Source organism: Cinclus cinclus, chromosome 1 (genome assembly GCF_963662255.1).
Source record: "Cinclus cinclus chromosome 1, bCinCin1.1, whole genome shotgun sequence".
NCBI lineage: Eukaryota > Metazoa > Chordata > Aves > Passeriformes > Cinclidae > Cinclus > Cinclus cinclus.
Genome location: NC_085046.1, coordinates 46991608 through 47012304, shown reverse-complemented (window position 1 = coordinate 47012304; position 20697 = coordinate 46991608). Strand labels below are relative to the sequence as shown.

The 20697-nt window shown below is 38.8% G+C and overlaps 1 protein-coding gene across 4 annotated transcripts in view; it reads left to right on the top strand.

Moving 5' to 3' along the window:
• Nucleotides 1-20697, top strand: part of ELMO1 (engulfment and cell motility 1) — a 308693-nt gene that overhangs the window by 188656 nt on the left and 99340 nt on the right. For all 4 annotated transcript variants that reach the window (XM_062509803.1, XM_062509813.1, XM_062509822.1 and 1 more), the window contains one exon: nucleotides 18225-18361. In XM_062509803.1, the coding sequence (XP_062365787.1) occupies nucleotides 18225-18361 (137 nt within the window). The remainder of the gene's footprint in view (nucleotides 1-18224; nucleotides 18362-20697) is intronic.

Sequence of the window (20697 nt, the reverse complement as noted above, 5' to 3'; positions counted from 1 at the left end):
TTGCCTTCCTCCTAATCCTATCTCACAGCAGGAAATAAGTAAATAATTCTAGTAGGTGCACTGGCGATTTGGCCAGCACTAAATCCACCACATAAATTGGTGCGTTGGTCAGGAAATCTCATATGGGCTAATTAAAACCACTACATGAAATTGGTGTTTCTGCCTGGTTCCAAACTGAAACTGCCACACCATACTAAAATATTATTGTTTTGATCTCTTGGGAGAGGAAGAGATTCCAGCCTAAGCACTGAGGCTTGAGATCTGTGCCAGGAACCCTGCCAGCAGGTTTTTCCTGTGGAAATAGGCACAGTGCAATGGAGATCCAGTGTCTCAAGGTACTGATGGTGAGGCCTGATTTGTTGTGAAAATAAGTCACTGCAAATTTTCATGGTTTTACCTATGTCTTTGGTATTATGGATAGATTTGTTAGCATGGAAACACATAATCACAGGATGATTACATGCAGGTGCTTTTATTGAAGAGCTCTGGGAGCCAGGGTACAAACCCAAATCTGACTCCAACATGGATTTGAGATGAACATGTTTTTATACCCTTTTTGTTATATAACTGTATATTAATTATTAAACCCATATTGTTCTATTGTATTCATTGATCTTATCCAAGCATGAATTCTCATAATTTTCACCAGGTCCCCCAGTCGTCTTTCTCGTGATTCTTACTGCAATTAAACAATAACTATTCAACTACCAAAGAATTGCATAATTTATCATATGATGATTACACAGGTGCAGTTTCACTTGATCTAATTCATTCCCAGGGCCTAGTTCCCATTCCCAGGCCTACTAGACCCAACTTTCCTTACCATCCCCTGAATCTATACAATTCCCATGATTTTAGAGACATTTTAACCCTATACTATCAGATTAATATTGCTGTTCTTGGGGAATAGAGATTATCATTATATTTTGCCTCCCTTATTCAAATTCATTAAATCTCATTGAAAGGAAGCTGTCATTGACTGGCAGGAAGTTTGTGTTCTGTGGAGTCTTTGCAGTTTGTTTTAAATTGTGTGACCTGTATATCTTTTATTGGAAGATTTCTTTCTACCCATGAACTTTGTAAGACCTTTGAGAGCTTAGTGTCCATTTCTAGACATCCTGATAGGATTACTAAAGTAAATATTTATCTTTTGAACAATATTTGGTCATGTGTTTTTATTTGAAAATAGGAAAAATGGAAGAAAGTTCATGCACAGCTATGTCTCCATCTCTTCCCAGTCAAGTCCAGGAAGGGTTCATTCCAAGATAGTGCCAGCCACTTGCTTTTATAGTATTATGCACAGGTAAAATGTTATTTTTTATGTTATTCTGAAAGAGGCAAAGTTTGTTAAGAGAATTTAATTTTTTTAGGCTAATGGATACAATGGGGGAAAAGTGTTTTTACAAAATAATATGACAAGCTTTTAGCAAAAAGCTTGCTGCATTTCTCCGATTGTATCAGAAACGGAAAGGAAATGCTCTCAAGTGTGCAAGCTCTTCCTTAAGCCTGGAAGTTGATTGCTCATATTTGACAAACACCAGTTGGTCTAGCAAAATTGTTCCATTGCTCTTCCTCTGTTTGCATATCAGACATCTGATACTATAACATCAGCTCTGTTACTGCAGATTGGAAGATACCACTTGGAGAGATCAATAATGAGAATGAAAGGCACTCTCATGTATGTACATCCACCTGCAGTGCTGCATCCAGCTCTGGGATCCCAGCACAGGAAAGACATGGACCCGTTGGAGTGAGTGCAGAGAAGGCCACCAAGACAACTAGAGGGATGGAGCGCCTCTTCCGTGAGGAAAAGCTGAGAGAATTTGGTGTGTTCAGCCTGGAAAAGAGAAGGCTTTATGGTGACCTAATTGCAGCCTTCCACCTGAAGGGTGCTGGAAAGATTAAGAGGATCTATTGAAAAAGGGGAATGGGTTCTAACAGAGTGGGTTTAGATTAGATATTAGGAAGAAAATCTTTTCTGTGAAGATGATGAGGCACTGGAACAGGATTCCCAGAGAAACTGTGGATGCCTCATCCCTGAAAGTGTTCAAGGCCAGGTTTTATGGGGCTCGGAGCAACCTGGTCTAGTGAAATATGTCCCTGCCCATGTCAGGGGGTTGAAACTAGGTGATCTTTAAGGTCCCTTCCAAACCAAACCATTATATGCTAGGATTATTTTGATGAAGCTTGAGTCTTTAAATGCCAAACTCATTATTATCAGCAAAGTTTACCAAATTGCAGGCAACTTCTCTGCCATGAATCATGCAAAATGAGAATCAGAACCATTCATAATAAAAAATGGCTTAGAAGATGCTTCAAAAAAAAAAACCCAAAAATTTCTCTTGTGATATAAATAGTCCTTTTTGTTTTCTCTCTATTTTTTCCACCAATGTACCTATCATAGCTAAAAAACTTGCCATGGAGATGTTGGCGTATAATAAAATAAGTATATTTATGACTCAAGCATGCATTGGACTATTCTGCTTAGTTCTGTCATTGGATCAGAGTTAGTTTGCTTACCTCATGCTTACCTTTGCTTACCTCTTCTAGACATGTTCATGTTAAGCAGGTGCTCTTTTACACTATGTTAAGAAGCAATTTTCATATTTCTGGTTTAGGTTTGTTTTTTGTTTTCTTCTTCCAAATAGTGAAATTTGAGCAACTTCTAGCTTGGTTTTGCAAGAGTTCTAGGGCAACTGGAGACCTGTAGTGACCCTGAGTAGCAATGTTGTTCAGCATGGGGGAAGTGAAGGTTTGTAGGCAGTGAACAATATATTCAGAGCACAATTAAAGAATCTTTTCTGTGGAAGATTCAGTACTAGATGTGGCAGCACCATCATTTTGGGGTGCATGGCTGAGGTTAACACTTCCCTGCATTTATGTGATTTAGAGATTTATAAAAAATCCACCAAGTTTCAAATACTGATGTTTAAATGAGAGGTGACTATTAAGACTCTCTGTGAAGATTTATCAGAGAGATAATCTCTTTAACAGGAAAATGCCAGTCAACTATTCGGTGATAGTAAGTAATCTATTTAATAAGAAGAATTATTGTGCCTTATTTCTACCTTCCTGTTATTTTTTATATCAGTGGGAGTCTAGGTTGGAGCTGACTTTCACACCATCTTTCTGAGTTGTTGGAGAGTTAATTTGTTAGAATAACTGAGTGTTCCACCTCCCATCAAGCCAAGACTGAATTGAATGATGAGTGCCCAGGACAAAGTTTTTTCTGGGATATGACAGAGATACCATGAAGGTGATATATATTAGACCATCTGAACAATCACTCTCAGAGGAAGAAAGAAAACATTAACCCTATTATGTACTCAAAGAAATGGAGATATGGTGCATGATTCTTAGTGAGAAAAACTAAAATCTTTTCAGTTGGTATATTCTGGTCCGCAACTAATAAGCAAAACCTACTGTAGACGATGCTATTTTTTGGTCCACTTCTACACTGCAGAGGAGGTGTAAGCTTTGTTGCCAAAGGTTAGAGGGTATTGTAGTGGCTGAAATTCCAGACACTTCAACTAAAATCACAAAGTTAGTAAACTGTAACATGCTGGCACATTCAAAGATGATCACATGAGAAAAGTAGTTGAAACTGGAAAGGGAGAAAAAGTAACCATGCAATATTTGTAATAGTTACGAAGCTGTCAGAACAGTGTGTGAGTGCAGGGCAGATTTCATAGTTTACTTTCCATTTTTGTGCATTTAAAAATTATTGTTTGTTAAGATTGCAATGTCATAATAATTGTTGAAATATTCTGTTGAAATGTTCTTGAGTTCCCTAATGGTTACTGTGACTGATGATGCAACACCCTCACTAGTGCAGTTTAGTTTCAGTAAAGTATTACAAAGGTTTAAATAAAAGGGATTTATGGCACAGTGCAGGATGAGTAACTTCTTTTTCTTGAAACAGATTTTTTTGTGTGTGTATGCCTTCTACTGAATCTACAGTAAAATGTATTGATCATTGATCAACATTAGTCAAATTAAGGTAGCTCAAATGAATGCAGCAGTTCCCAGGCACTAAGGGATAGCTGGCCTGGGTTTAATGATAAATGCAGAAAACAGCACTACTGCAGAAGTGAAAATGAGGGGTTAGAACTGGATCACTGCAGGTAGACACAACATATATTTCCACTCACAGATTTATTGAACTACATCCTTACACTAATCACTGATCTTCTCATGCATGAGAAGGTTTGAAACCTTTCATTTTCAATCTAAATATATTCAGAAATAGTTTAAATCTGGAAGTCTTTGTGCCAAATTTGTTCTTTATTATTTCATTTCACTATGTATTTTTATTATTTCATTTCAGCCTTCACTGTGCCAAACTAAACCAACATAGACATTTCAGTCCATTTCAATACATTCTCCACTTGCTGACCATTTTAGAAGCCCTTCTTTCTGTGTTCTCACTTAAGACCCCGTATCTTGTGTATGGGTGCCCAGAATTGCAGGTGTTATTATTCCGGTGTGTGTATTACCAGTACCCTCTATCACATTATTTTTATACTTCACTACCCATGCTAGAAATTTCTCACTGATTGTGTTTTAGGATTACAATTGCTTTTCTTGAGACTTTTGTCATAACGATCACTCTGTATACAAATTGTCTATTTTTTCTAGTCTTTTTTTTTTTTTTTTTACAACTGATGAGTCTCAGATTAGAGCAGAAATCCTTTTTACTACTCAAAGTCTTCTCAGTGCCATACTATTCTGATTTCTCTGGGCCTCAAAGTCCTTCCTTTATGACAGTCTGATCTCCTAAGACACCATCAGCAATGTTACCAGTTTTGGGCTCCAGCAAATTTTGTGGAGTTACTCTTAGATTTTTGTGCCAAAATCATTAAAAAAAATCTGGAGTCTGAGACTGACTTTTGAGAAATTCTAGCATTACTGCCCTTAGCTTGATACCTCCCCTTTCCTTTCTGTCGTTTCCATACGTGGTCTGCATCTCACCCACCCCACTGATTCTTGCCTCAAATCTTGTTTTGTCCAGATGAATTACTGATTTTCTGCCTGGCACACAGAGTTATAGAAAAATATTTTTCTGAAGTCAGATGCAGGAGAGCTAAATTGTCTGCTGTGATGTTAAAGCCCATCACATTTCACCCATGAGAAACAAGAGTTATTTTGTCAAAGATTAGATGAATCAGACTTGATCCCTTCCTAGTAAGCCTGTGCAATATTTATTCCAGTCTCTATTCACCTCAATGTGTTCTTACTTACTTTCAAAATTTGTTCTGAAGCTGTGCCTGCTATTGAGATCAGCCATAACAATAACTAATTTTACCTTTCCCTCCTCTTTTTGTTAAATATAAGCCTTGTGATTGCTTTTGTATTCCTCTTGCATGACAAAGTTATTGAAATTCTGCCTTGTTTGCAAGGCCTCCTGTAGATCAGAGAGAATGGACTTCATGAGAGAAAGGGTGTTTTATGGTGAAGGAAGGGGCATGATTTAAGAAAGAGGATGTTTGATATAAATCAGATTCTCTTGCAAATTATATAGAAGTAAGTTTGGCACATACTGGGGTACCTTCATGTGGGTAGCTGTGAAAACTGAAGTTTCTGTGACACCTGAAGCCTTTATGAGGATGTCAGGAGCTGTTACTATTTACAATTGTGAACACCAAACTGGGGTACTGAAGTCTCAGTCTGACAGTAGCAAGGTCCTCTGCTGCCCATTCTCTGGGCCCAGGGGAGACCAGGCCAGGCACCACATCAGGGCTACAGCACAGAAATGCAGCACTCCTGGGTGGCTTTATGTCCCCAGAAATGCAGCACTCCTGGGTGGCTTTATGTCCCCAGCTATGTGTCTGAGTTGCTCCTTTTGGGAGATTGCAGAAATCCCTCCTCTGCTGTGGGAAGGACATCCGCTGGAGCACAGTTTCAGGTGGAATGACAGTTGTGCTGTCAAAACACACTGATAACTTGGACTCACATCTTAAAAACCTTAACTGTGCTGATTTTACTTTCTAAGAAATTTCCCTCCTGTCATTCAGGAATGAGAAGAAAAACAGGAAGGCTGTAAGTTTTAGCTTCCTGTTAAATCTGCTCAGGAAAAGTGGAACCCCTTGCATCTTGTTATTTGAGGAGGTGTTGACCTTGGAAATATAAGAAGAGAGGAGAGGAGAGGAGAGGAGAGGAGAGGAGAGGAGAGGAGAGGAGAGGAGAGGAGAGGAGAGGAGAGGAGAGGAGAGGAGAGGAGAGGAGAGGAGAGGAGAGGAGAGGAGAGGAGAGGAGAGGAGAGGAGAGGAGAGGAGAGGAGAGGAGAGGAGAGGAGAGGAGAGGAGAGGAGAGGAGAGGAGAGGAGAGGAGAGGAGAGGAGAGGAGAGGAGAGGAGAGGAGAGGAGAGGAGAGGAGATATGCTCTGACCCTATGACAACCAGATACACACAGGTACATAGAGGAGTTTGCAAGTTTTCTCCAGCAGGAGCAGAAATAGTTGCAATGACCAGCTTATAGTTCTCCAGGCTCAACAACTTACAACTCTGTATAGAGTGTTTCCACTTTCAACTGAGCCATTCCACTTAGCTGCCAAGAGAAATTAACTTCCTAAGTTTGTGCCAGTTCATGCCCAGGAGGTATTTCCAGATGTTGAACCAGGTTGGGCTCCAGTTTAAAAATAATACAAATACAATCCTTAAACGAAAACCATGGTGTTTTAGAATTCAATTCAGTTCATACTCTCTGTAATTCCTTACTGGGAAAAACTCTTGGGTGCTGAATTTTAATCTAACATAGGAAAAGTTTCTACTACTTTTTACAAGCTTAAATGGGAAGGAGTCAACACTTATTTTTCTAAAAACATCAGTCTGGTGCTTCTTTTGCCTTAGTAATTTTGAAACCAAGATATCCAACCTGTCCTATTGGTGATGGAGAAATTTAGCTATTTCTTCAAAAACCCATTTGAAATCTCAAATTCTTGATGGTTGGTTTGGAAATGTTATTTCTCTAACTTGTCACAGTAGACTGGGAAACACTTTCCTTTTCCAGATGTATTCCTTCACAGTTTTTGAATTGATGCCACAGATGGTCAGATTCAGTCAAGAAAATCTGGAAAGTGCTTTCTTAGGACATGATGGTATTTTTTCCACGTGAATATGTATTGTTAATCTTGTGTTATGAATGAGTTTATTTTAATAAAAGTGAGGATAGTTCACTTGCCTCATATGCAATATCTCTTGAGACATGTGTGGGATAATGCTTTGTAAAAACAGCCAAGTAATAATCCTAAATTTTGAGAACTAATTTTAAATTGAAATGCAGAAACAAAGAGTGATCTTATATATATAAGATGACTTTCATTTTCCTGTCGGAAATTGCTAAGTGTCTGCAATGGGAGAGAATTTCTAAGAAGGTTAGCTTAGATCCTTTTTCAAATACAGCCATAGTCCAACAGAGAAATTTCAGCAGAAGGGTTTTGCTTGCCTCTTTTTATTTTGTTTGTTTTGAGAAATCATAATTTTCATCTTTTACGTCTCTATTCTGTGATCACCTGGAGTGAGTGATAGTACACTTAAGCAAATAAGATCCTCAAGGAAAAATTAGGCTATTACTCAAGATCAGGGTGGAATAAAATATTTGAAAATATATAAATATATTCTGGAACCTCAAGGCATGATGTAAAAATTACTTTATTCAGTTCTTGTAGTCAACAAGAACAAAACAAATAATGGATCTACAATACAAAAGAGAAAATTTATATCAAATAACAATGACAACAGTAAAACTAGAGACTACACATGTAATGGAACAAGCTCCCAGGGAATACCTGAGACATTATACTGTAGACTAAATTTCTTCCTTATTGTCCTGATTCTGATATTTTACAAAGATGTGACCTCATCAAAGTCTGGGCCTCTTTCCTCTCTCAGTCTCCCATGAATTCATGTGGTTTATACTCAAGGGCTTTTTATCTTCCACCATCATGAGGAGGCAACTTGCACTGCTTAACTTAACCAGAAATAGGTGATTGTCTAAGATCTTTAGAAGCGATAAGGTTCAGATTTATAATGAAGTATATCTGTTAGTATATAATGCAAATGCCCTAGGATATAGGGCAGGAATTAATTTTAAAATGTTTGCACTGTTTAGAATACCTTTAAGCAACTGATCTGTTTTTCCAGACTAAAATGCGATGTTTTAACGTACTGTTTTTTTATAGTGGTATGACTGAAATGCTGGTTTAATGTTTCAGCCTATAAAGAAGAGCAATAACATAAAATAGGACAATATTACAGCCTAATTAAACATTTCTAAAACATAACTTTTGATAACAATAGTTCTACCTATCCAGAACTATGCTCTGTCAGCTGTAGGATTGTACATATTGGTTCATATTGGTCTATGAAGTGAAAAACTCCAGTGGGGTAACTTATGAGCTGAATGTGTCACTTGGAAATGTATTATTTAAATAGCCTCTCTTGTTCAGACTGTGCCTAATTGATTTGATTTTCCATTTGCCCGTCAAGAGGTCAGACTTGACATTTGAAGAGTGAGTATTAACTACTGTCCTTCTAGAGGCTGATTAATGTTCACAAAGCCATTTGAAGATGCTTGGCGCTTAGTGTGTTATGGTGATAATCTTGGATAAAAACACTAACAAGCACTGAGGTTCAATATTTCCTGAGCAACTTGCACCCTGACACATCACTGTTTCCCCATTTTGTGATACTCAGTTTCGTCTATGTTAAATGCTTCAGCAGTTTTATTTTTGATCTGTCAGTCTGATTTTGGGACTGTAGCCCAGAGAGTTAAAAACATAATTTACACATTAAGACTATTTGTAGGGGGAGAAAATAATGTAGGTGGTTGCAGTTAGGTAAGTAAAGTGCAGTTTTCACCATGATTTAATGACCTTTGACTCAGCAGGTCCATCTGGTTTCCAGGAAGGATTTGGAGCAGGAAGATTTGCCCACAGATTTCTCCACAGATCACCATGTTGTCACTGCCAAGCTTAGAGCTGCTGGTTGCCTGTGGCAGACCAAGAATAGAATAGAGAGTGGGCTGTAGACATGCTGAGGAGTGTTCCTAGCCTGGGTCTTATTGCACAAGATTTTGCCTGTGCAGAGTTTTATCCAATGGCCAGTTTCTTCTTTCTCACATTTTATTTTAACAAAGCGGGGGTGGGGGGGGGGGAGGGGGGAAATGTTATTTGGCAATTTAATGTATGCATGTATAAATATGCATTTTTTAAAGGAGGTATGGTTTGTAGAGATGCAGAAGGGGAGGGAGGAGAGGTGTTACTGCTAAGGTGGGTTGTCCTTTGTGGGCTTGTAGTAGTGGACAATGCACATATTTTCAAAGAAGCCAAGGGCTGATACTAGGTGTGCATCTCATGATTCTGGAGCAAGCAATGTAGTTTCAGCATAGCTCAGAACGGATCTGATATGAAAGATGAGATGCCATTGCTCTAGGATGTATGATATATTAAACTCCCTCACCTTAATCACAGAAAATATTTTTTTAATTGATATTGATGTCATTTCCTCCTGTGTCTCAGTCTGTTACCTTGTTCGGCGTCTTGAGTATATCTGGGATTGATTCAAAGCAAGTGGTTGAAATTAGAGTGTTCCATTTTCTGTGATGGTAGAGGAGCTGGGTGAGTTTAGTTCACTTTCTAGGTAACAGGACATTTTGGAAGCTGGCCTGAATGATTAGGCAGAGGTGTCAGGCAGCCAGCTGAATCATACCCCACCATGGGGGCACTGAAGGCAGCCCAAAAGCCTGTCATAAAAATGCAGCAGAGCAGGCATCTCATATACAGATACCTCTGATGGTGAGTACAGATCACCTGATTTGTGCCAGGTCTGTGTGGGTAATTCAGTTGTAACCTTTTTTTCTAATAGAGGAATACCTTGTATAAGTATTATATTATACCTTGTATAAGTATTATTTTCCTTCCTGACTTGACTGTTGTTTTGTTGGCTTCTCCATTTTTTCATTTTGTTTTCTTCCTTGTAGTTGTCCTATTTTTGCTCACTTGGAAGACCAAACACCCCCCCAAAATATGTTCTTTACTCCAGTTGTCTTACACAAGGACTACATAGTTTCTTTGCAGTATAGTTTTAAAAATCTGATTTTAATGAGGAGGTCCATGTCTGGGAACAGAGAAGGGAATGGGAGCTGCTTAGGTAGCGAGAGGGAACCTAAAAAATTCATAGACTTCCCAAGTTACTGTTTGTGGTTTTTTTGCTGCAGGTTTTCATATGCTCCTTTAAGTTTTGCTTACAGATAGAGTTCTTAGCCAGCCTACTTGAAGCAGAATTAATTTTCAGTGACAGTTCCTTCTCTCTTGTGAATCAAAACAGTACTGTCTATATTTCAAATGGTAACCAGAGTATATTCTGGATGAAGTATCTCATAGGTGGTCTTTGGAAAGGCATGAGTTATAACATATAATACCGTCTGTGTAACTTCCTAATAAAGAAAGTGAGAAATTAGATGTAAGCATTTGCTTTTTAGCAAGAATCCCTTCAGGAGGAGAAACAATAAGCTGGTGCTCTCTAAACTGGTCAGAGTTAAAACATGAAAAGTCAGCTATTCTGCCATGAAAAGTAGTTTCTCATTGCAATGCTTGTGAGAGGTGCACAAGCAGGGGTAGAGCAAATGTCTGTTTCTGCCCAGGAACTTCTGACCCCAGGCCTAAGAGTTCTGTCTGAGGTGCTGCAACAGTCATTAGAAAATGTAGCATTTAGCAATAAACTTTTCCAATGGGTACTGTAGGGCCAAAAAGGGTGGTTACACAGAGTGATTACTTTTACACTGCTCTTTATAAATGCTGCATATCTGCCTCCCCCATTGCCACTGCCATTTGTCCTGATTTGTCTGGAGATGAGATTAAGCCTAGTTTCTTTGAGGGCTTAAGAGAGAAAGGGTGCAACAGGTAAAGGAACAGGGTATCAACATGGAACAGATGTGAGAAGGTGCTTCCCTTCATAGGTCTGAGCTTAGCTGGCCTTCTGTCGCTGCCAGTACCTGTGTCTGATGGACTTCAAGTAGACAACCTGCAGGCCTAGAAATTGTGAGAAATGCTTTTTGATATGATGGTTTGATTGGTATTTTTTTAAGCTTTCATGTAGCCATTATTACCCTCTGTGCTTTGCAAGATGTCAGAGAAGCAGTGTTATCATTTTTAAGGAAGTTTTATGTAATATGTTTCTTTGCTAATCAACTTTCTGCAGATTTTTCTTGGTATGTCTATTTCCCCGCTTATTCTATATGTTTGCTAGAAGTGACCATAAGGACTTCATAGACCCCAACACTCTGATATTCTCGATGGCTTTTTCCAATGTAGATAATTCTGTGATTCTATATTGTTATTCAGGGATACTGTAAGTGTTCCAGGGCATAATTAGAGATATGTGTTTATGGGCCTATGTCCTTTTCTTCCCAAAAGAAGTTTTTTGTTGTTGTTTGTTTGTTTTTGTTGGGGTTTTTTTGTTTGTTTGTTTTGTTTTGTTTTTGTTTCTGGGTTTTTTTTCCTTTGTATCATGAATTTAAGGCATTGTTTTTTAATTAAATTTCCACTCTCAAGGAGTTTTCTCCTAGAAGTACATGACTAATTAGTTCATTTTAAGTACTTCCTCACCTCTGAAAATGATACTCCAATTTATCCATCAGGTTTTAAAGATACATTTTCTTATTGTTATTGATTACTCTTCTTTTTAGTACTGGAAGAAGTGGAGAAATCAAGAGGGAAGCAGAGAACTTAGCTGTTGCCCTGCAGTGTGCTGTGACAGATTGTGGAGGAAGTTCAGATTTATTTATAATTGGCACCTGTTTTGTCACAAACAAAAATAGACTGTTCTTGAACAAGATGGGGAACTCCTATCAGCATTATGATCTTTGTAATCTTTCTAATTTCCTAGTTGCATATGCAAGGCTTTTAAAAAATTATCTTTGTACTTTGGCTTTCTGTTTGTGTTTCCAGACTACAGTGTCCAGCTTTCATGTCTGGTCTAAGTAGGAAAGGTGCAGTGAAATTTATTGAGAGCTGCAAAAGGAGTTATCTTTACAAAGTGAGTCTGCCTGTGTGAACACTACTGGCTCCACTGGTTTCTTTCAGTTCACCTTCACTGCTGGGTGTGGCAGAATGAGTCTGATGCCTACTTATTGCCACCTCTGGACTGCTGGATCTGGTGGTAGTGATGAATGCAGGGCTTTATTGAGTTGTGCTGCAGTAGTCAGGGTTCATCTTTCACCACTTTTATTTGGGACAGTGGGAGAGGTAGATTTTTAAAGAGTGGCTCCTTTATTAAATTATGTACTGGGGAGAGGATATGCTTTCTGACAAAGTTGAAGTCACCTTTAAAACAAATCTGGGGAAGTTACTGAAGAGCTTGGGGCTGCATATGCCATGAATAGTCTAGTCCTGAAGTTTCATGGAATCCTTGTTTTTCATTGCATATTAAAATTTATTCTCAGCCTTGAGAAACTTGCAGACTGTAGGAAGCCTTTTATGTGTGTTTTTATTTTCAGTTTCCCTCTATAGTGCGTTATAGATCTCACAGGTTCAGAGGCATGGTACTGCCTTATGTTCTTAGGAGTTTGAGTTGATGGGTTTTGCTGCACGCTTAGCAATTTCTTATAGTTTCTATTCTGACTAAGTATGTGATCAGGTAAGGCAAAATGTTGAAGCTCTCTTGTAGCCCTGTGTTGCTAGGCAATTTTGGTGTCTTTTGTTCTAGTACCAGTTGAGTCTTCTATAAAGAACTGTTCCCTAGGAAAGAAAATCCCATGATTGGCAGCAATATTACTACTTCATTATTGCACTGCCACTGTCAGTGGCATTCCTTGCTTTAAATTACACTGTTTCCCTATCATGTGTCAGAAAGGTAGCCAAAGGTTCAAATTGTTGCTGGCAGACCACAGGGATCAGCAGCATAGAAAACTTGGCAATCACTTTATTTCTGCAGTATTAGGTGCTCTTTTTCTTATATGTTCTTGTATTACGGAGAGAATTTTTGATTGCGTATATAAAAATGGTTATGGTAGTAGTTATTTTTACTGTACTGCATCATCAGGGAGAAGCAGAAATTACAGTGCTTCTCCTCTTGAGTGCTAGTGAAAATTAGTTGCTCTTTGATCCTTCTCTTATTAGCAAATAATAATCCCAGAGAAGACCATGCCAAGTGGAGATGACATTTCCTTCACTTGTGGATCTTGCTGCACTTCTGAAAGTGCAGTGGTTCTTTCCACCCGCCTCTTCTCTGATGAAATACTATGATCTCCATTCTGTGAAATTCAGGAAAACAACTGAAGAGATAAATGACTCACACTGAATTAAGAAGCAGCTCAGGAAGAGTAAGCACAGCTCTCTTTGAAAATCAGATCACATGGCTCCCATGTATCTTTCAGACAGGGAGATTTTTTTAACCCCTCTCTCCCTGGGACTTTGCAAACCAGTTTTCCTGGATTCTGCATCGCTGCTTCCCTCACTTCAAAATTGTTCCAATGCAGCTTCAGGATGCTTTTCTTGTTGAGTTTCAGGGTGCACAGGATCTATTAATACCATCCCTAGCACAGAGGCTGACTCCTCACCACAGGTGTCTGCCTGCCTCTCTGCATGACAGCATTTTGCCAGGTGACCGTGTTTAGATGGCTGACTGAATAATATGATTGATTTTTTTAAGCTGACACCCTGCTTTTGAAACATTTGAGAATACACAGCAACCCTATCACTTTTAATTATTATCTACTTTATCGCGTCTATTGAAGTTCTATTTTATAGAATAATTGTTCATAGCTGACATTCTTGAATGAAGTGTCTCATTTGTGATTGTCTTTCATATGCATTCCCAATTTCATGGGTCCAAGCCTTAAATTTACAGAAAAATTACTGTTTAACTCACTTCATCTTGATCCCCCATAGCATCATGAATTGATTTTGTAAATAATGGATTGGATGGTTCCTAATTTCAAACATTCCCTTAATGATAGATTTGGCTTTCATATCAGTACAATATTTTTCATTTCTTGAATTCAAGAACTTCACAGGCGAGGTCAGAATGACTACATGCCATTTTAAAGACATGGTGGGGGATGAATAGTATCAACACAGCAATTTAGCAGAGTCAGAAAGAAAGCAGAGTTTTCTTAAGATCAAGGGACCTCTGTAGACCTTGTCTACAGAGGTGTATCACTGTGTCTCTGCCTGCTGTTCTAGCTTTGGGAGCAGGGTGCTCTTATCTCTTTGTTACTCCCTAGTGTTCCACAAAACAATCTAAGATAAGAAATTGTATTAATCCTTTCCTTCCCTTCCTACTGGAAACCACATGCAGAAGATATTGACATGTTATCTACTTTCTAACATGGGAGCAAAATGTAATGAGCCCTTACAGCAATCAGCCAGTTTTTGTTGAACTAGTGGCCTTTTGTTTACACTGTTTTGGGCAGTGAATTGACACAGCAGCATGCTGTCGGGTCTGGTGTGCTGGTCCTTTCCTGGAGTCTGCTTTGCATGAAGAAATCCCTTTTGTCCATATTCAGTTCCCCACAGCAACTCTGAAATTTAAATCTCTGCTGTACTTCAAGCAAAACACTTATTGAAACATCATCATATAATCTGTTCCCTTTCAAGACAGCCTTACGCAAATATGCAAATACCTAGCTGTTCTTGACACAGCTAAAAGAAATTCAACCCTGATGATATTCTGTCTCCTGGGGAAAGATGTTTAGAGGTGGGGTACAAAATGAAGGTATAACTCTTTTCTTCTTTCTCACTTTTTTCTCCCCTCTGTTGTTTTCTACTAATCCACAGAGGAACAATGTAAGATGTCAAATCTGTTTACTCCTCAGACAGTCTGGGATGCTTGAATGTCTTTATTGTAATTTAGGAAGCAACTGACAGACAAAATTGTGTTGGGTAGACACTAAAAATGTACACTGTAGGAGCCACATAAACTCCCAGGTACAAATTAGCTCCTTTTTCTTTGCCAGTGCCATTTATGATGAGAAACAAACTAAGCTTCTTTCTCAAAGTTCCAGCTACAGATCAGCTAGAAACTTGAGGGACTACTTGTATCCTGAAAGGTGGCATATTGATCTACAGCTCCAAGAATTGTGCTAATAATGGAAAATCAGCAATATTTATGTAGGGAAATCACCTAATTTATGTAGGCTAGACATCTGTGGCTTGCCTTTCAAAGGTGATCTCTCAGAGGCATAATTAAAACTTGATGGTGATAATCATGATGATTTGTGTCCCCACATTGTAGCCATGTGGCTATTTTTATGTGGTTGTAAATGTGGCTGGTCCCTGCTTGTGGAAAAGATGGTTAGAAAGTACTGGGTTTAAGGACCAGGATTTTGCACGCAGCTCTTATGCAGAAGGTCTTGAAATTTTCCCAAGACTCTGTTTCAGTTTAGAACTAGTCAAATTGCAAGTTACTGAAAAAATAAATTCAAGAAGTTTTTAATTAGTAAAACTGAGCAGCATTTAAATTTGCTCACTCTGCAGAGAGAGGCAGTGCTCTGATATTGGAGATGCAGACTTGGGTCTGGAGAGAGTGCGCAAAGACAGCAGTTTATAACTTAGTCTTACTTTGGTCTCTACACAATAGCACAGCAGCATCAGCTTTTCCTTCATCTCATCTGTCAAAAGGAGAAGGAAAATTTGGATAAGGGTTATCCTTCATCAGATATTTAAACATTCTGAGCAGAACATAGATTTAACTAGAACTAAAGCCTGAAGATTTTTGAATTCCAAGATTTTTTATTAATTGAATTGAATTTGAATTCTATGATTTTGTATTAACATAGATAGAATTTTCAAGGCATACAAAAGGCTACCACTGAAGCAGACTGGATTTCTTTCTTTTCTCTGGTATCTGAATGATGGTGGGAATTTTGCAGAAGCTCTTTATCATTTGGTTTTGAATTACTCCTAGGATTTATTCTGTGCTTTAAGATGTTCATCCTGCTCATCACCCAACTTTCTCCATTTATATCAGTAACAGTGATCTATACTCTTTCATTTTGAAACTGAAAGGCATAAAACACCATCCATTGCCTGCTTATAAAATAAGGTGGGGAGAGGTGGCATCTTTAATTCTGCATACAGAACAGTCAGCATAGTAGATACAGTTTGAGGCTGATCATCATAGGGAGCATGAGTTAGAACGGATGATCAATTTTCTGAGAAACCCTAGCCTTTCCTTTAATTTTGATTTATTAATTTTTAAGAGCAGGAGCAGTGAGAAGCTCAGGCTCTGAGGAAGGTCAGAGAGGCCAGTGTGTGTCAAGGGTTATTGCCTTTTTTTTTGCTGTGATTTATACAGTGAAGGTACTCACTGCATTCTTCTGCTTGGTGCTATTTTATTTCTAATCATCATTATAGTATCTCTTGACTTAAATACAAGTGCCCTCTGAGAATCTGCTCTGTTGTGTCTCTGACATTATTACAGCCTGAAGGTCTGATTATTGGAAGTGCTGAACCCTTGCAGCTCCGGTGGAATGAATGGAAGTTGCTCTACAAAGCATGCCTGAGGCATTTTGTTCTCTTGAAGGGATTGAGTTCTTCCTCATAAATATAGGTCACTGCTTTGACTAATTCCCCCTTGACTACAAATCCTTTGAAGTAAATGGAGTTTACTTGATTAGAATTAAACCTGCGCTCCAAATTTAACTCCCATCCTTGCCATATAGCTGGATAATTGATTAGATCTTAGTAAAACTGATGTTAAAATTAAGCTTCAAATTTACAATTAAGCTTCAGAGTTTTGCTTTCTAATTGGAATAGTGCATGCTGGGAAAGATCAGAAACTCTTTCCTTTTAGGATTCAGGTGGTTATAAACACAATTCATGTTCCTACAGCAGAGCTGATGGTGCAGCAGAGGTAACTGAACAGACTGACAGGGGAGTTTTGTGGCTAGAAGAGGTACCAAAACCGTGTCTGCAGCTGGTACAGAGAGTCAGCCTGCCTGAGCCATTCACATCCTCCTGCACAGAGTCTTAACTCTAATTTGTCCAGTTCCAGTGAGAGAAAGTGGATGTCAGACAGTGATTCAGCCCCAGGAAAATGTGATTAATCGCAGTGCTTGATAATTCCATTGTTCTTGCACAGGAGGAAGTTTGCCTAAGTAGTGGCTGTTTGAACCTAAAGTAAAGAAAGATGATACTGTTTAAGCATATGAGTGATTGTGGGAAAAGTTCAAAGGAGCACTCATGAAGGGGTGAAAGCTGAAGCTGAGTGATTCGGGGACTAGGTATTTAAAGAAAGCTTATTTAGCCTGACTTTTTTCTTTGCCTTTTTAAGAACATACACATGCAACCTACTGAAGTGGCCCTGCAAGCCATAGCAGTATTTGAAGGTTCTATTTAGTCCTTGGCCAAAGGCCCTTCTCCATTCAGGTTGCTCAGATGTGCCCAGAAGTCAGCACTGCTTCTGTCCTTAGGTTTTGAAAATTCATTCTTTGCTCAAGAAGAATCACAGCACAGTCCTGCTTTTCCATTTTGGGATCATCACTGCAGTGTTCCTTGATTTTTTTACTTCCTTAAAGCCAGTATTTGATTAAAAATAAGGATGTTTGGGGATTGCTTTTTGGTTTAATTTGTTTGGTTTTTATTGTGTTTATCTCAGATAAGGGGTAGATTATAGAAGATCCATTGCTTTTGATTCTGGTTATTTTCAGAGAGCAAATTTAATCTGTTATATTCTCATCTCTGTATCTGCCAACATTTTTCTTGCTACCTTTGTACAATATGGTAGACCATCTGCTGTGTCAGCAGAGCTTACATTTCAGTGTGTGTATTAATCTAATCCTATTTTTGAGTGATAGGCCCTGGTGTTTGGTTCTCAGCAGGCAAGGAGGACCATGTTGTTATAGAAGTGATGAGAACTGTACTATTCCCCTTTGTCTCTCTGTCCCAGATTGAGCACCAAAACTTGGCACAAACAAAAAACATTGAGAGAATATTCAGGCAACCAGGTAGTTGCTTCCTCTTTTTGCTGTTACTCTCCTAAAAATAAGGGTATAAAGGATATAAAGGGTATAAGGATATAAAATATTGTGTTTTGTTCTCTTTAAGACTGTAGACCAAGGCTGGCTTTTCACAATAGTGTTTTGACATCCTTTGCTCCAAGAGCTGAGATTTCATTCAAATATAATACTTTCTAAATTTTGTGGCTGATTGTATTTTACATATATTTTTTTAAGTGCCTGTCTGTACATGTTTTATTCCACCTCCTTTGTTTTTCTGTTTTTAGCCAGTGAGACCTGCAACGATTTCCATCCCATGTTCTTCACCCATGACAGATCGTTTGAGGAGTTCTTCTGTATCTGCATTCAGCTTTTGAACAAGACATGGAAGGAAATGAGGGCAACTTCAGAGGACTTTAACAAGGCAAGAAAATGGGTGGGGTTTGAATAACTGGGCAGAATGGTGAAACAATGCCATATATTCTTCCCTAGACGAACAGGGATTTACTAATTCCCATTCTGCTGAAAGCTTAGAGATTTATCTTTTTGGATGCTTTGCACATCGTAATGCCAGTGTTTAGAAAATGTTGGATTGAGGATGGGAGATGTAAGGGGGTTCCTACACCTTTTTCAGTCATGTTGCACTGCAGACTACAACACTAAAATCCTGGCTTGAGGGGAAATTCTGCCTTTTTATGTTAGCAATATTATGCTCAAGTGCTGCAGCCTCCAAGGTTGTAAATAATGCAGAGAGAGTACTGCAGTAATAATTCCGTGCATCCCTTTCATTTCATGTAAGCACTAAAGTGATAAAATATTCAACAGTGGACACAATAATGACAGAGTGCTGTGGAGTTTAGCCTGCTAAAACAAAAACAGAACAAAAAAAAAAACAAAAAAACAACCCAAATCAACCAATCAACCAAAAAAAACCCCACCCACAAACAAATAAGCCAAAACAAACAAAAATAAAATTCAGAGCTAACAAACAAACAAAAACTACATGCACACACACAAAAATCCCACCAAAAAGCCGCCCCCCCCCCAACCCTGAAAACTAGTGAAATAAAAATTCAACCAAAAAGGTCCTCAGTAAGAATTCTGGAAGCTTCAGCCAATCTCCTGACCTGCAGAAAAGCAATAAAGAACAGGTCTGTCTTAGTGGTCCCTAGACATCCAATATTTACCCAATTTACCATGCGGCTGAACAGTATCTCTTGCATTTTCTAAGAATGAGGCAAACTTATGTTTTTGTGACCAGCTGTCATCCTTATCTTTGTTGGGATCCTCTGACTGGATCTTGAGCCTCTCTGTGGGAAATGTTGGTTGTAGAATTGTTGGTTAGGAATGAAAAGTGAGACTGCTGCTCTGTCAGCATGTGCCTTACAAGTGCTCTGAAGTCACCAGACTCAAATGTTATGTTAGTGTCAGTAGGAATGATGATGCCTGACTTCTAATTGGAACTGTCTATTATTGAAGTGGTCCCAATGACCATTTTCTACTTCAGAGTGAAGGTGAGTTTTTAGGTCACAGTGGAGAATAACCTTTATTGAGTTCTATCAGGCATGTTAGTTGGCAGCAGTACCAGAGCCCTGGCTAAAGAGGGAAAGAAGTCCAATATGCTACATTGTCATAGCCAGATGACCTAGAGGCTTGTTGTTACATGGAATTTCTGACATGCTTTTCCTACCTAATGATCCAGGAACACAGAATGAGCAATAGCAAGTATAATTCAGTGAACAGCATAGGGTTGCTAAAACCAACAGCTTAAAAGGCAACTTTATAAAGGCCAGTTCATAATATGTGGTTGTTTTAAATAAATGTATTAACAGATGCCTGTTACTTACAAGCCTTCTATCTCAGTAGAAGATGGATTTGTCTATATAATTTCCTACAACATGAGTTGATGTATTATTAGCAATCCTAGGGAATTTAGATAAAGAATGGCACCATTTCTGGCACCAGCCCAGATCACCCTGAAAGGAAAACAAAGAAATTTACTTTGCAGTGTCGGGCATCGGTTGTGGAGGTTCATAGGAGATCAGGGAATTTTTTTCTCTGATATGACTAGTTTGCTACCTGTGTTTTCTGTTGCTGATAGTCTTGTGACTTCACCTATCAGTTCTGTCAGGTTCAGTAACATTTGCACTGTGTCTTACTGCAGGTGTCATTGAAGACATGGGCAATTCTTAACTCGGTGGGGCAAACCTGAAACATTTGTCGTTGGGCTTCTAGGGTTTCTGTATGGTGGGGATACTGTGCTGCATGATCCTGAGCCCAGGATCTCTGACTGCAGAAATCATTCTTGACTTTGTAACTGTTTCTGTAAAGGGGATGGGATGCTAAGCACTTGCTTCTCTCATTTCTAATGCTTCTCTAACTATGTTTTGCTTATCTAAATCCTTTCTTAGAGTCATAAGGAGATTTCTGTGCTCTTATCCACTTCAAATGACATGTGGTGGTGATGTGAATTACTCAGCTGATAAACATCTGAAAGGATCTGTGAGTGAAGCAAACTGTGTTATTGTGTGGGCTTGTGAAGCACTTGAGGGTTTGTGGGGGCTGATACGTTATATGGTGGTGCCCAAGGTTTGCCCATCTGGCTGGTGGGTGACAGCTGCCAGTGCAGCCCATGGCTTTATCAACTAAACACCACCATTTATCTGGCAAGAGGCTTTGATCACAGCATGTTAGTATTCTGTCTGCATCTTCCCTGCATGCTAAGGGTGCCCATTTCTGTGCAGTCACTTTTGAAAATTT